Here is a 15680-nt window from a genome sequence, read left to right as displayed (position 1 = left end):
AAAATGTATTAAAAATATGACAGAAAAATTCCTCCTGAGCTTTTTGTCATGGATTTGCTCTTCCCCTTGAAAGCAAAATAAATTCATCTTTAGCATTCAGGCAGTTTCAGCATTCCATTACTTAGGCAGTAGCTGATAGGAGTCAGATTAACATGTTCTGCTTGTATCTCATAGATCAGAATCGTAGTTATACACTGTATATTAAAAAATAGATTATTCTTAGACTTTTTAGAGAGGACTTACAGGCTGGGGACTGTAGGAAGTACAGGGGACACATCAAGTGTTTAGGGTCCTGCTTTCTTCTTTGATTTTGACTTTCTTTGTAGGTAGTGCCCCAGCAATTCTGTTGAGTGTCTAAATTTCCTTACATAAAGCTGCCTTAGATGTCCTTGTGAGGATGCCCTGAGGTGCAAATCATTTTTGGTATACATCATCAGGGCTGGTAGAAATGAGAGTAACCCCATCTCTTGCATAGGAGAAAACTTCACAATGTAAGGTTATGTGAAAAGAAAATAAATTAAGAACAAGGCAGAACTATTTTTAACTGATTTGAATTATCACTGAGGCCTATAAAACCTTGTACCTGTGTAAGTTCATGTAATCCTCAACACTGCCCCAGCACATTTATTCCTCTAAACCATGACTGAGACAGCACTGTTTGGGTGTATAACATGGTCCCACTTCTGCCAGAAAATGAAGTAGAGATTCAAACTGAGAAGGGTTTGCATGGGGAGAGTGGGGTTCATGAAGAAAGGCACAGGGAGAGGAAGATACTATCCACAGATTATGGACAGAATTACAACAAATTAAATTCCAGAGACCCTGCAATTTTCAAATTTATTTTGAATCACAATCTTTCTTTTCATTTTTTTTCCTATTCTTCTTTTTTTTTTTAATTGTATTTGTCCCAGTTTAGAAAACAATGTCAAAGTCTGCTGGCTGTAAATTCTACTAAATTATATAGTGGTTCACCATGACCCAGGCTTGCCAGAAGCATACAAACTCACCTTACACAAAGTCAAAAAATGTTTGGGTTTTAATTACTGACTGCTTCATAACTTGACATGTCATGAACCACAAGAAAACTAGTAAAAAAAGTGTTTTCTATCAGATGTCTTTATTAATCCTCATTTTCTTTTTTTTTCAATATAAAATAAAGCCTTTTATAAGTAAAAGTTTATTTCTCTCTGAAAGGGTTTTCTAGTGTTAACTTTATGCTGAAATCTGTTTTTGACTAATTGTCAGCACATGCCCAGTTACTGTCCTGGATTTGATAAACTTCTCGCTTTTGCATTGTAAATCCGGCCTTCCAGCTTAATTTTATTGACTAAAAACTGCTTCAACAGCCAGTCAACCATGCCTAGTCTAATAATAATAATAATAATAATAATAATAATAATAATAATAATAATAATAATAATAATAGTAATAATAATAATACCAATCCTTATTTTTTAAGTTTGTGGTCACAAAGTGATCATACCCTGAGTTCTGTTTTTAGTGAGAAAAGAAATTTAAAAGTATCATCTGATATGACAGGTGCATCTGTCGCAAAATCTGGCCAAATGTTCTTCCTTCAGGAGAAGTCTTTTGCTTCACTGGGTGTTTTTTTATTTTTTTCCTGTTTTTTTTTAATATTTTTATGTTACCAATGCTGTTATTGTTGTTATGTGGTAGAGAAAATCTATAAGAAACTATTTTTTTTCATCTTTTGAATGTATATATTTTTGTTGTTGAAAGGAATGTGTACACAGCTTAATTTTCAGGTGAGCTTGGAAAATGGCAGTGATGTGTGCCTTAGTTCTTAAAATCACATAAAAGCTTACATTTACCTCCCATCTAAATACAAGGAATCTTTAACAGCTATATCCCTGTTATATGGCAACATATATACCATGAGATATCCTGTAGAAAAAGCTTGGTTCTGAATTTTGGAAGTATTTAAAGCATTCTCTAAGACTATTGAAAGAAAGAGAAACAGCAAGTTCACTTTATGTTTTTTTACAGTGTCATTGAAAACATCTGAGCTTCAGCAATATGTAAAATGTCACTTCTGGGCTTGCTCATTATAAAAATAATGAATAGCAATAATAATTGTGTCATTTAATTGACACATAGTTAATTTTTGTGTATATGTATCTGCCCTGGATAATGAAAAGTAGCTGCTTTTTAATTACACACGAGTTACAAGGCTATGACCCATGACTAATATAGAATATTATCTGGCTGTCAGGAGTATTCTCAAAGAAATGTATTCAGTATGATGTGTGACCTGAGTTCAGTCTTACAAACTGAACAGTAAGTGGTTCAGAACCTGGAGCATTTCCTACTGACTGAAAACACTAATCTAATTTAGAAAAATCATTCCAACTATTGATCAGTCTCTCCACTGAAGGTAGAGGTGAATGTTTTTCTGGAGAAAGATCTGTAAGTAGTATGATACGTTGAAGGATGGTTACTTAGTAATAAAATTCTTACAGATTAACTGCAGTTTGCCCTTCTTTTAAAACTCTATTTCTTATTTCTTTACTCACATAGTAATTATAATTCTATAATTTAACCACAAATGAGTCTCAGTTGACATTATTAGAGTCATCAGATCCAGTCTGGCCTCTAAAGTTTCTGTAGCTGCAGTTAGAGAGAAATACTGTATTGTATGGAAGGATAAATATATATTTTAAGTTGAAATATGTTTTGTTGGTTCGTTTTGATCCTAGAGTTAAATATATTTCTTTAATACTGTAAGCATTGTCTCTCTTTATTGAAGTAATCTCTGATATTCCAAAGGGGATCTGACATTCCATTTAAAAAATATTTAGATTTTTTTTTTTTTTTTGTTCTCTTAGACTAATATTATGGCAATGGGATGTAATTCAGAGCCCACTGATGTGCTCATAAAATTTAGATGACTGTTCACTTAGGTCATGATCAGATGTCTTTTGTGACCTCAGCTTTTCCCATATGTTTGACACTCTTTTTGTTTATTTGTCTACAGACATCTGGTCCTGAAGGATCACTGAAAGATGGCGCCAGGAGCTCTCTTCAGAAAAGCTTCAGGGTCCTTAACAAAGCCAAGATGTTAGAAAGTGATGTTAAAGGTATGTGCAGTATGTGGCATTCAGACCCTCTAAATAGAAGAGAAAAATGTTGTGAGACTGCTGTGCTTCTGGTATGAAGAAGCCATACAGGAAAAAAGTAGAATTTGTTACCTGATTTGAAATTGGACAGTGTATCAATGAAGAAGATTCTCCTGATTTGTGCCCAGGCATTATACAAGAATTCCTGTCCTTGCTGTCCATTTCTTGGGCAGGAAGCTTGAGGAGGAGGGAACTTAGGTCTTCTCCTGCTAATTATAATAAGGGCAAGAATAAGGGCAAGAAATTGTCAGAGATGATGCATGAAGCCTCCCCATCCTGCTAGCTTAAGCAAACTAAGAGTTGCTTATTAGAATCAAGACAGATTTTCATAATAGAGCCTTGTCTTCCATGGTTTTGTATACAAAATTGTCTTTGGCCTCTTGGGAGATACATTAAGAAAAGCATGCAGCATATAGGAGATGATCCATACAGCTTAGTCATCTTTTGGCTATTACTACACTGTAATTTAGTTTTGGCAGCTCTAGATTTCCAACTGCAAAGCTAGTTAACAAGTAAACATAATGTTTAATAAAGTCATAAAGCATAATGTTTCATAAGGTCATTAACTGCATTTCATTGTCATACACTGTTTGAAAGTGAAAAACATGATTATTTTCTTGTAGCTGAACTGAGGGAAAGAAATGTGTGCGTAACTAATAAATCTTGGATGTATATTAAGGGTCTTCTTTATTGCAACTCTCTGCTTCCAGATTCAGAACAGATTTAGGGCCAGAGGAACATATTTCAGGAAATATGTTACAGAAAATCACAAGACTATGGGAAAAGGCTAGTATGCCATTTCAGTAGCATGGTTGAAGTGGAAAAAAATAGTGATGCTTTCTGGAATGCCAACTGCCACAGCACTCCAGTGAGCAGACTCAGCACCTCAGAGTGGAGTCCACAGCTCTCTGTGCCCCCCAGGCAGGTGTAGTGGAGTAAAGAACAGTGCCCTGTTTTCAAGGACAAATTAAAATGGTATCTCTATGAGGATGGACATGAATTCCGTGTGTCCACACGACTGTTCAATTTAACACTGAGACAAGCTATATTGCAATCATTGCTGCAGAGAATTTTGAAAAAAGCAATTTTTCCATTGTACCAGTGAAAATTTAAGTTGATAACAGTTTCATAATTCAGTAGAAAATGTCCAAACAGCCTACATATTCATAAAAAAAACTTAATGCAAGCAGGCAGCAATGCTTAAAATGCACATATTTGATCTTTGTCTATGTTTTTGCCCCAAAGTGAAGGGTAATGAGGTGGAACTTTCTTTAATGCTCTCCGATACATCTTAAAGTGCTTCATAAAGGCAGGCATTCTGAACTTGAACAGTATGCCTTTTTGCATCTAATAAAACATGTCCATGCTCCACAGCTAGACCCGTGGTGATCAGTTAACACTGTGCCCGGAATACAGATGTATAAGAAGAAAACGCAATGACAGACTTCTATTCCCCGCTTTGCTTTTGCACCAAAGTGGTGATATTGTTAGTATTGTGGATAACATAGAATGTATGCTATTAGTATTATGAACATAATCCCTTCTGGATGTCTTGATTTTCCCATGAGAGAAATTGAGAGTTCAGTGTCAAACTAATAGAAAGATATTTTCTTATCCTTATAAAGCCAGCCTTTCAGAGTCTCAGCTGGAAGTGCAGGATGGCTAATGGGCACTCTATAAAGATCTGGTAGACAGAACTAATCACTAGCTTAAAATTTCCCTGTCTGCACTACATGAAGTACATTAGTTAAAGTAATGTAGATCCATAAGCCACTCGACTAATACACACTCCAAAAATCCAGCCTGGGCCATGATAGAGATGGGAGTGTTTTCTTCCTACATTATGACATTCCCCTGATTTGTGGCCAATTACCTGAGTTATAAAATGGCTGTTAATCATGAAAATGTTTTATATTACTGCCAAAGACTGCTGAAACAGTCCTTACAAAGCAAAGCTTCTGACAGAAGCTATTAAAATAGAGATTTAGTCATTTCTCTCTCAGTGGGGTTAGGAGTTAGAAAGAATAACCCTGGTGGGAGAAGCAAAATCTGTATGTAGTACTGTGGCTAAGAAGGAATTTTGAAATTTGGGCTACCAGTGTGTAAATGCTGCTGATCAATGAAAAGTGAAAATAAGATGCATAAGCTCCTCTTCAGTTGGAGACTGCTGTCAGGTGGCTACTGAAATTCTGCTAATGCAATTTCTTTTGCTTAAGAAGTGACAACTTGTGTCTTGTTGGACAACACGTGAATATTTTTAGCTAAAACGTTTTCCAGCTGATAGGCAGCATATCCAGCTGATCCCTTGTTTGTGTTGTCTTTCTGCTGACCTGGCATATTGCATTCACCAGATTATGGCAGTCAGTGCTGAAGGTCCTCTTTTTAAAACGTTAAACCTAATTAGCTGAATTTCTCTAATTACATCTGTTTCTTCTGCTTTTTTCTAATACCAGTTTCTAAGTCTTACTTGGTTTAGGAAAAAAAAATTCAGCTTGTGACTCATGTTCCTCTTTATAGGATGAGGCTGTGGGGAGCAAGAATGCTATTTGAAAGAAGTAACACAAAGATAACAGAAAGGGATGTGTATAACAGTCAGTTCATTTCTGCTGTCTCCAGTCAATAAAAACAGATGCATTTGTTGTTCCTTGGCAGATTTCCAACTTTAGTCTGGTTTGGGGATACATACATTTGGTAGTATAGCCTTATTGATGTTTTCTTGGACAGTTGCATGTGGAAAAACTGCATTTATCCATACTGTCAGAAGACACCTGTTTCCACTATGTTCCTCTCTATGTATGTTCCACCATGATGGTGGCACATCATCAGTAATTAACCAGTGTCACCTATTTATGTGGTCTGCAGAGACTTGTAAAACAGTGTGTCTCTGGTAAATCACTCTGTATAAGCAGTAATGAACTAGATTCCTGAGTTCATATTAAGATGAAATATATGTGCACAGCATTGTTTCTTTTCATTTGACTCCACTCCATTCATGCAGAGGAATAAGGTATGATGCTTTTTCCTGTAATGCTCTGTTTAATATGAACAGAAATTGAAAATATTTGTTCATGTTAACCAAGCCAGCAAACGCAAAGTCCAATACATGCAAAGTTCTTCAGGTTCCTACTCTTTAGGGTTTCGTTTCAGGAATGCATGACTTGTTTTGCTGATTTGAACAGCAAACAGTGCATATATTGGCATCTTGTGCCATCTCTGTGTAGAGCTAATGAAGTGGAAACAGGATTGAGATAAATTTCTCATGATACTGCTTAATTTACACTTTAATGAGAGTTGACAGTGTCTGGCATCTTTCAGTGCAGATCTACTAACCTCTTCCAAGTCAGATAGGTCCTGTAGTTTGGAAAAACTTTGACTGTAGCTGCCTGTATTTTAGCTAACTTCAGCCTTTAACTGGAGCATCTTAGGCCTTCAAATCATTGCCACAGCTTTTTTCATAAATGCTAATAATTAAAGGATGTGGAAAAGCTGACATGAAGTCAGTTAGTTTGTGATTCATGCAACAGATTAGTCCTGTGCTTAGTGAAGATGCCATCTGGATTACAAAATAAGAAATTACCTTAAAATAAAATTTAATATCTCTGTGAAAGATGAACAATTTCCTTGAAAAGCTGACCCGGGACATAGTATCTGCTCAGTTCTCATTGTGTAAGAGCCTCCCTAGGAACACTTATTTATGGCTTTATTATGGTAACTAAAAAAACCCTCCCAAAGTAAAACTGTATTTGAGGAATTAAAATAAAAAATATTAAGCAGGTAGAGTCTCAATATTCAATTTTTCAATTTCATAATTTCTAGGGAAACTTCCTTTGTTAAATTCCATAAAAAGCAATTTACTGCTATGGTTACAAATCTGAAAACAGAAGTCTGGAAACATGATTCTTCAGAAATATAACTGGGGGATAATTAGCATGCTGGATAGAAAGAGTAGAGGAGAAAAAGAGCTAATTTAAAAGTATGTTGTAAAGTTAGAGCACCACCACCATAAATGAGTCAAACATCTCAAAAATATTGATACACTTTATAAAAATTAACATTCCACTAGAAACACCAAGAAATAATTTCAGAATTAAATGTTGGAATTTAAAGCAGGGGGTTTTTTTGTATAATTATTTAACAGGAAAAGAACTCAGATAAAATCTCAGGGCATACACGACCAGAATCTCATGAGTTCACCCTGGTTTAAATATATCACATTACTAGTAGCCTCCTTCAGCAGTGGGGCCATAACCTGTCATTTAAAACTAAAGCTGTTTTTAAGGAAAAGAGTGATCATATAATATATGCAATTCTTCCAAACTTTATTCTAGTGTTAACTGTGCCTCTCACAGTTCACACAAATGTCCTGTTCTTCTGCAGAGCATTTTGCAGGAGTGAAGGCTTATCTCTGGGCATTCCTGCAGTCCCTGTGTATTGCTCTACTTTAAATAAAGCAAACAGATTTCTTCCTCAATGGCATTTCAAAAGGTCTAACAACAAAAGTATAGTTCTCATTTAAATTCCATGTGCTGTTTCAGCCTTGCTATAGCCTTGGAAAATTTAATTAAAAATTTCTTGTAGGCAATATAAATTTTGTTTGATTTTTCTCTTTACAAATTGGTTCTTGCACATCTAATTTTAAAAAACCATACTTTTTTTGAATTTATGGAATGTAAACCACATAGGTTTATTTTCAATAACCTGTCACATACCTGAAGGTCACAGTCATATCTTGTCATCCTGAACTCCTTTTCTACAAATTATTCTTCTCTTCCGGCTATCAAGTGCAGTGATGTTAAATTAGTTTCCCAGTAGGATATGCCTTTAAGGTAAGAAATTACCAGCTGTCTGTTCAACGAGCTTCTTATTGATACAGAGAAATAATGAAAGGTGCTCACTACAATAGTAGTTTAAGCACTAACTACATTTTTTTGTGTCAGACTTTACTTCTGAATTTTGGGATGTCTGTTTCAATAGCCATAAAGCTTAGCTGGAATCTCAGTTTTGAGATTGTTGCATTGCTCTGCTGGATACAATTCAAAAGGCCCTGCATAATTTTTATGCGAAGTAAATGTTGAAAAACAGGAACTTGCTTGTAAATGAGGACGTCAGTTTCAACTGTGATGTACTAAATACGACACACCTGTGCCTTTGATTTGTGCCGGTCCTTTCATTTGAACCAATTCTTAACTATGAATGTTCTTTACTAGATGGGTGTTTTCCCAAAGAATTTAGAAAGTTTATTTCATAATAACCTGTCGTTAGTGTATTCATCTCATATTGACAATCAGTGATCTTGTATTTTCCTTGGATGTTATGTCAACATCTTTGAGAAAATCCAAGAGAACTAGGCTTTGGCCACTCTAATTGCAACAGCAAGCTGGCCTAATGGGTCTCGTTTTCTTTCACACAACATTCAAGTCATTCAGCACAGGCAACCACCTTAAGAAGAAAGGCAGTGGCTTAATCTAGGAATCAAAACTATGACTGGCATCACAGTTGGTGAATCTATCAGTGGATCATTGTGTGAATTTGCCTAAATCATAACATCATAACAAGTTCTTTCCTCTGCACACCTTTGAAAAACCCAACAACGAACTCAAGCATTTAGATACTGTGGAAGTAGGGAACTTAAAGAAACTGGAGAGATGATCAGTGAACCCCACAAGTTCTGCTGAACTTCCTTATTTACCCAATTCAATATCTTAATGAAAAATGGCTTGCTTGTTATTATGCATTTTAAATTATGTGCACAGAAAGGATAGTACAAATAAAGAGTTAAAACATCTATATCATATGCATTTTTTATAGAAAAGGATGATAATCTGAACGCCACACAGAACAGGCTGAAAGATGCTGATGAGAAGAATTCCGTTCTCTTGAGAGGTTTGAATGAAACCTTAGGAAAGCTGTCGGCCATTCCTAACGGTAAGTTGGAAAAGTGTTGCAACATTTGACTCAGTCCTGCTCTTTTGTTTCTTTTTCTATCACTTAACGTTTGTCTCATCAATCTTTGCCTGTGTCCACAATGGGTCAACTTCGAGCACTGGCTGTTACAAGACAAAGATGAGCAATGTGAGAGAAAACTGAACTGAAAATATTTACATGGTATCAGTTCAAATTTTGGGATGGTAAAAGGTACCGTGCCTCTGCAGTTTGTAGAAGGTTTCTACAAAGAAAGTAATTATGATATCAGAAATTATGATACACTCTGAGAAAAATAGTCTTTTGTTTATATGTGAAAAGTCTTTTTGAAGCTAATCTTTAATTAAACACTATAATTTCACCAATGTAATTTAACCCAAGAAGAATAAGTCTTAATGACTTTACAGAAAAAACAGGGTGACATTTGCTGGGTTTTGTCTTACCTTCTGCCTCACTCTCAACATCTCCAGCCGCAATTTGGTGTTGTACATCTGTTTTAGCCTGTAAATTGCTTAGACCTGGACCAGGTTTTCCTCAATGGACTCCGAAGTGCTGTGCGCTTGTGACCCATCCCTGAAGGCAAGAGTGACTGAGGTTCTTGTTAATAGATCCCTTGGGGTGAATTGGAGTGAAATGACACTGAATGACCAGTGTAGATAGATAGACAGACAGACAGACAGGTAGGTGGGTGGATAGATGTATATATACATATAAATATGGCAGGTTAATTTTGGAACAATTTGACTGCAGTAGAAAGGAGGTATGTAGCCATTTTGGTTATTAATTATGGAAAGGAAAGGAAAGGGGAAAGGAGACAGGAAAAGAAAAAGAAAGGAGAAAGGGAAAAGGAAAAAGAGTTGTTTGTGGAGAGGAAAGATATTACCACATGTGGATGCATCAACAAGACTCGGTTGCTGCAATTTATATGTCCTTTGGTCAAAGGGATGGTCACAGTCTTGATCCATCCAGGGTGGGGGAATCCCCACACAACATAAAGTTCAGTGTGTTAAGGTATCTTCATGTTGAGGTGGGAACTCTCAGGTACCTGCCTCCCCTGGAGGGTAGTTTTACACTGTTTGATGTAACACTGTGGCTCATGTGCTGTCCTGGGGGAAGGCCCCAGAAATGAGTCTGGGGTTTTTGGTGGTTCATGACCCCTTCTAAGACATGACTGCTGTCACATCCTGCCAGTGTAGTCGGGCCAGTGAGGTCTTCTCAGAGGGAATGGACGCCTTCAGGCCTGTGTGTGAATGTCCCAATACATGCCCCAGGCAGGCGAGTTTTACACCATAGCCAGTTGTGTAAGGGAGGATATTGCCATGGTAAAAAGCATTATCCCAGCTCCATAGGATTTGCTTCTTATCGGCCTTTTTTCTTAATTTGGCTCAAAAAAAGTCTCTTTGCTAAACACAGGTCACTTTGTTTTGGTCATCCTTTGGTGATGGGCGAGATACCTGGGCTATTCTTATACACATCAGAGGTTTCACCACCACACACCCAAAAACTCTGTTTCTCTCCTTAGTTTAGGAGTTATCTGACCTCAGCATAGCAACCTGCTGCTTTTGCCAATGGACCAATGCTTGAGTCATTAACCTTCAACATTTCAGTGTCTCACATATGCACATTTATCATTCTGTAGAGACTTTTTTTTTATGTAATACTCATTAAAATCCCAAAGTCCTGGGATGTTGGCTACGTTGCATTGTGATAGCAAGGGACTGGGAGCTACAACGCACTTTCATGATAATGGATAGTGAAAGAGAAAATGAATGTTTTAAAAAATTAAATGTTTTAAACTAATCTATTTCGCTATTAGTTTTTCTCCAAGAAGCACTTCATAAAACAAAGTTTCATCTTAAGAAAAGTCTCTGAAGAAAATCAGTATTCTGTCTGATTTCTGATAGTCTGGATGGTTCAGACTGCTAGTAAACCCTTAGCATAAAAAACAATATATTATTCATCTTGTACATTTTTGTGGCTTTAAGGTTCCAGTTAACTGAAAAGTTTTGTTTTCTATTTAATAATCTTTGAAATCAGCACTCACAAAATAAATTATTTAATATTTCATGCTCATCATGTATGGGTTTTGGTCAAGATACTGACGTGGCTATTTGTCTTAAACACAGATAGATGTCTCAAGTCAATCAAAATGGACCTCTAAGGCCTGTTAACCTTAGGACACAGAATAGTAAATATGGAACAAGTAAAAGTATATGACTTTTGCAATCATTAGCAATGTAATAAACTCTTGGCAGATTAGAATTACAGGATGCTTACTCTTGGCACAAGGACAATCATAAAAACAAGCAGATGAGTATTAAGAATTAAATTCAGAGCAAATAAATGGCATGAATAAGAAAATGGAGTAAATTATTTGTCCAACGGGAAAATTATCAAATGAGGAAGGGAGAGAAAATGACCGTGTCATATATCTTGTTCAAGGATTTGAGAAAGCAGAGAGCAGCTTAAACTAATAATTCTTGTGTCCCTGCTATACTAATAGTCAGATAAAAGGAGAAAGATTCAGAATGAGATAGATAGATCACCACGTATGCAGGGATGGCTTAATTTAAGGTGTGGCTGAAAATAATTTGTGGAACTAATAGAGGGAAGTAACACAGTGACTCCCAATTTTCATTCAGCCAGAAAGCAACATGACCTCTAATAATGACCCAAAAGGAACTACTTAGATAGGATGAAAAAAGGCAGTCGGGATTCTCTTTTCTTTCTATTGTCAGGACTGACAATCATAATGGTTTATTAAAGATTCTGTCGTATTTCTGAGGTGCTGTTTTGTTCTGGGGGTTTTTCAGAGCCAAAATTTCAGAAAAAAAGGTGAAGTTTTTTGGAGCACAGATATATATCTTTACTCAAAAAAGTTACTTCTGCACTCTGGGCAGTCATTTAATTATAATTTTCTACCTACAGATACAGCTATAAAAGTGCAGGCAGCCAAAGACAAAGCAAGACAAGCCAACGATACTGCAAATGACGTCCTGGCCCAGATTAAAGACCTCAATCGGAATCTCCTGGGCTTGAGAAAAAACTACAGTAAACTTATAGATGATGTGGCCAAAACAAATGCAGTTGTGAAGGACCCAGTCAAGAACAGTAAGTTCTTTTTTGGGTTGTTTGGTGGTGATTCTTTTCAGTTTGTGGTTTTCATTTCATATCTCAAAATGAAACAGGGACACTCCAGAATTTCACTTACATAGCATTACTACAGTATGCTGTAATAAAAGGACTCTCTATCAATTCTATTTTCTTGGCTTCTTATATGTGAAAAGGGACCAGAGCTCCCTTTGAATGCTAACAATTCTATGAGAAGAATTTTAAATATTAAAGACTAGTGCTAGTAGTTGCAAGAAAAGCTAATGTCAGCAGGATGAACATGTAATGGATAGATTTATTCCTCAGATTACTTTTTAAAGTATTTAGGAGGTGACTAATCAAAGATTCTGACTGGCAATTCACTGCCTGATTCAAGAAAAATATCCCACACTAAATCTGTCTTCAGTCAATCAGATAATCAGTCCTGGGAGAAATGCATGACTTCTTTCATATACGTTACTATTTTTGGTAGAACACTGAAGATGCTTAAAAAAAGAAAGAAGATTCTGGGAATGGGGTTTTGTCTGCTTTTTTTTCCTTTTTTTTTGCCATGAATTCTGTTATCAAATTTGACAATCACTTTCACTTTGGTTAGGATGGATAAAAATGAATTCTATATTACAATACATTTTATGGTAGATTGCTAGACCATCTCTCATATAGGAGTATACTGCCACAAAACTAGAGTGTCTTTAGAAAACAACTGAGGAACTAATTTCTCAGCTGTTCTGGGCTCCCCAGCTTGTTGTCAGATTGATGAAGCTGGGCACCTTACATACAGTTCAGGAGGCTGTCATTCTCATTCTTTGGACAAATATCCTCTGTCAATTGTTGCTGTGCAATGTTGCTGTACAAGTGAAAGAAGTTAAACCCAATGGCTGTTTGTCTCTGCCTGCCTAGTGCAAGTTCCCTGTTGCTCATCAGCTGAGATATATGTGAGCCCCAGTACAATTCCCATTGGGTGCACACGAGTTTAGACAATATAAAAAGTAGTTATTCAATGAAATAGTGTGGTTACATTACAGCAGGTTGTAGAAACAGCAGATCTGTAAGGTCTCTTGCAGGGTAGTGGGAAACAACCGAGAGGCAGTCTTAAAGTAGTCATTTCTTGGCACTGCTGAATCTAGACTAGGCCATCTGTCCCAGCTCAAGTATTCTGAACCTGTGTGTACATTAGCCCTTTAGTTGAGATTAGGAGTGATAATTTAAAATTTAATCTCTAGATTGTCCCCAGTCGCCATTATTTTCTTTGCATTGCAAATTTGATTAATTAATTAAATTAACACTTGCAAACTCTTTCACATCAAATAAAGCTAAACTGTGAGAAGTTCTCCAGAAGTACTTCTGTCATTCTCCAAATGTTAATGGATACTCAGATTAAAGAATGAGATTAGAGTAATGTCAGGTGAACTATTCCAGATGAAGTGAGTAGGCTGGCACTCGTGACTAAATGCAAAAGTAGACATAGCCTCTCTATGTCAAAATTCAGGTGCTGAATTCTCATTTTGATAGATATGAAAGGTGTATTTAAAGGATATTTAAAAGGTAAAAAGTTACTTATAGACTCATCCTGAACCTTACTTTACTTTACATTTCTGTTTAGATCTTCAAAACATTCTCTTACGTTATCCTCTATTTTTTCTCTTTTCTTTGGCTCCATATCTTGCCTGCAGAAATCTGTACGTATGTTTTTCTTACTTGCAGCTTATAGTGTGCATTTTCCAGTAAACAATGACTCACTGCTTACCACCAAAGCCTCTGCATGGTCCTCTGTGTTCCACATTCATTGAAATAGCTAAATAGTTACTTTTGAAGATGTTGAGATAAAGTGACTTGGTAGCTAGTTTAACTTACATGAAACCTTAAGAAGCATCTTGAAGGTTTTGATATGAGTGTTTGGGTAAAAAAAACAGATGTGCAGTTTTTCATGCTTTATCTAAGCATTATTTTTATTGCTGTTATTATTACTATTATTTTCATGTAATATGAATCTTTCTGGTAAATGCATGTTATTACCTTTCAGTGCCATCCACAAAAACCCACACCCTCATTTGAGCCAGGTGTTGCAATCCTTAGATCTGCTGATGAGCTGTCAGAGAGGGTGTTATTCACTAGCTATATGTTGAGGGGCAAAAAAGGAATTTGAGACTTAAAGAAAAAGAGAAGCAAAAATATCGCGGTAAAATTGTTCACCTGAAGAAAAAGAAAATCATTTGCAGTTTACTGTCACTGTTTTTAAATCTGCTTTCAGTACACGTACATAATTTTAAGCTTGTGATCACAATAAAACCTTGTTGTATTTGTTCCCATTATAGTTAGTTCAAGAATTCATTTCGAGTTAATTTTAACTCAATAATTTCCGAAATTACTTATAGAAACCAACCAGTTTTCATTAATCCAGCATTTTTCTTCCATTTTTTTTCCCAGGGAGAGAGCAAATACCTCATTCATAAATAAATGTATTTTGCTACAGGAAATGTTTTCCATAACTATCATGCTGACCTAAAGCATAGTTACATCTTCAAAATCCTGCTTTAACATGAGTGTTTGCTGCTATTGCTACTTTAACTTGATTCTAAACATTCTGAAATTGCCTTATTCTGTTCAGATAGCTTCCTGGCCTGTGTGTACCTCATAGTAGTAGCATATACAATCTCCTGAGTGTTGTGTATGCAGAATTTTCTTGGATTTTATTATTGCAATGTCTAATTAGTCTCTGACACTATTCTCTAAAGCTCTGCTTTGTTCTTTCTTATGAAGTTGCTGATGCAGATTCCAGTATTAAAAACCTGGAAAAGGAAGCAGATCGCCTTCTAGATAAAATCAAGCCAATCAAAGAACTCCAGGATAACTTAGGGAAAAACATTTCTCAGATAAAAGAGCTGATAAACCAAGCTCGGAAACAAGCCAATTCGGTAAGTCCTGTTTCTTAAAAAAAAACCCCAAAAAAGACCTTTTGATTACTAACGGGATTTAATTTTCTACTTTTTATTTCTTTTCTACAGTGTAAATCCTTCCTAATTCTAATTCTAAACATACATAAAGAGAGAAAATATTGGAGTATAATTTGTCATAAAAAAAATATTCTGATGATTTTCACTCTGTCTTGTTTCTTCATTTAAAACATGCACTTGTTAAATGAATCACATCTGTAGGAATGGATCTCAAAAGGTTATTTTTAAGAAGTATTGTAGGTGATAGTACAGCAGAAGACTGACAATATCATTGATTTTTGTGAAAACAGTAATTTTTTTTTCAGGTTCAGCACTGATATTAAGCCCCTGATTTAATTCCATAGAACATACATTACTCAAGAATTACATGATCTCTGATTCACTGAATTTTCAGAGTATATCTGAAATATATCTGCTTTTCCCGTATTTTTGATTTTTCTCTGTCCAGTAGCAGCACTGAAGACTTGAACTCAAGGATGTATTTTTAGTTCATTTAGTGAGTTTGGAATCCATCTCCCTGATTCAGTAATACTGTCAACTCTAGGACCATCTGCCT

General features: G+C 35.9%; 1 protein-coding gene across 1 annotated transcript in view; it reads left to right on the top strand.

The window, feature by feature from the left end:
• Positions 1-15680, top strand: part of LAMA2 (laminin subunit alpha 2) — a 334274-nt gene that overhangs the window by 275478 nt on the left and 43116 nt on the right. The window contains exons 41-44 of the mRNA XM_088162772.1: positions 2996-3098; positions 8946-9062; positions 11988-12170; positions 14931-15085. Coding sequence (XP_088018898.1) covers positions 2996-3098; positions 8946-9062; positions 11988-12170; positions 14931-15085 — 558 coding nt within the window. The remainder of the gene's footprint in view (positions 1-2995; positions 3099-8945; positions 9063-11987; positions 12171-14930; positions 15086-15680) is intronic.

The sequence above is a fragment of the Sturnus vulgaris genome, chromosome 3 (genome assembly GCF_052056855.1).
Source record: "Sturnus vulgaris isolate bStuVul1 chromosome 3, bStuVul1.hap1, whole genome shotgun sequence".
Lineage (NCBI taxonomy): Eukaryota > Metazoa > Chordata > Aves > Passeriformes > Sturnidae > Sturnus > Sturnus vulgaris.
The sequence above is the reverse complement of the archived record's forward strand: the minus strand, read 5'-3'. Positions and strand labels throughout refer to the sequence as shown.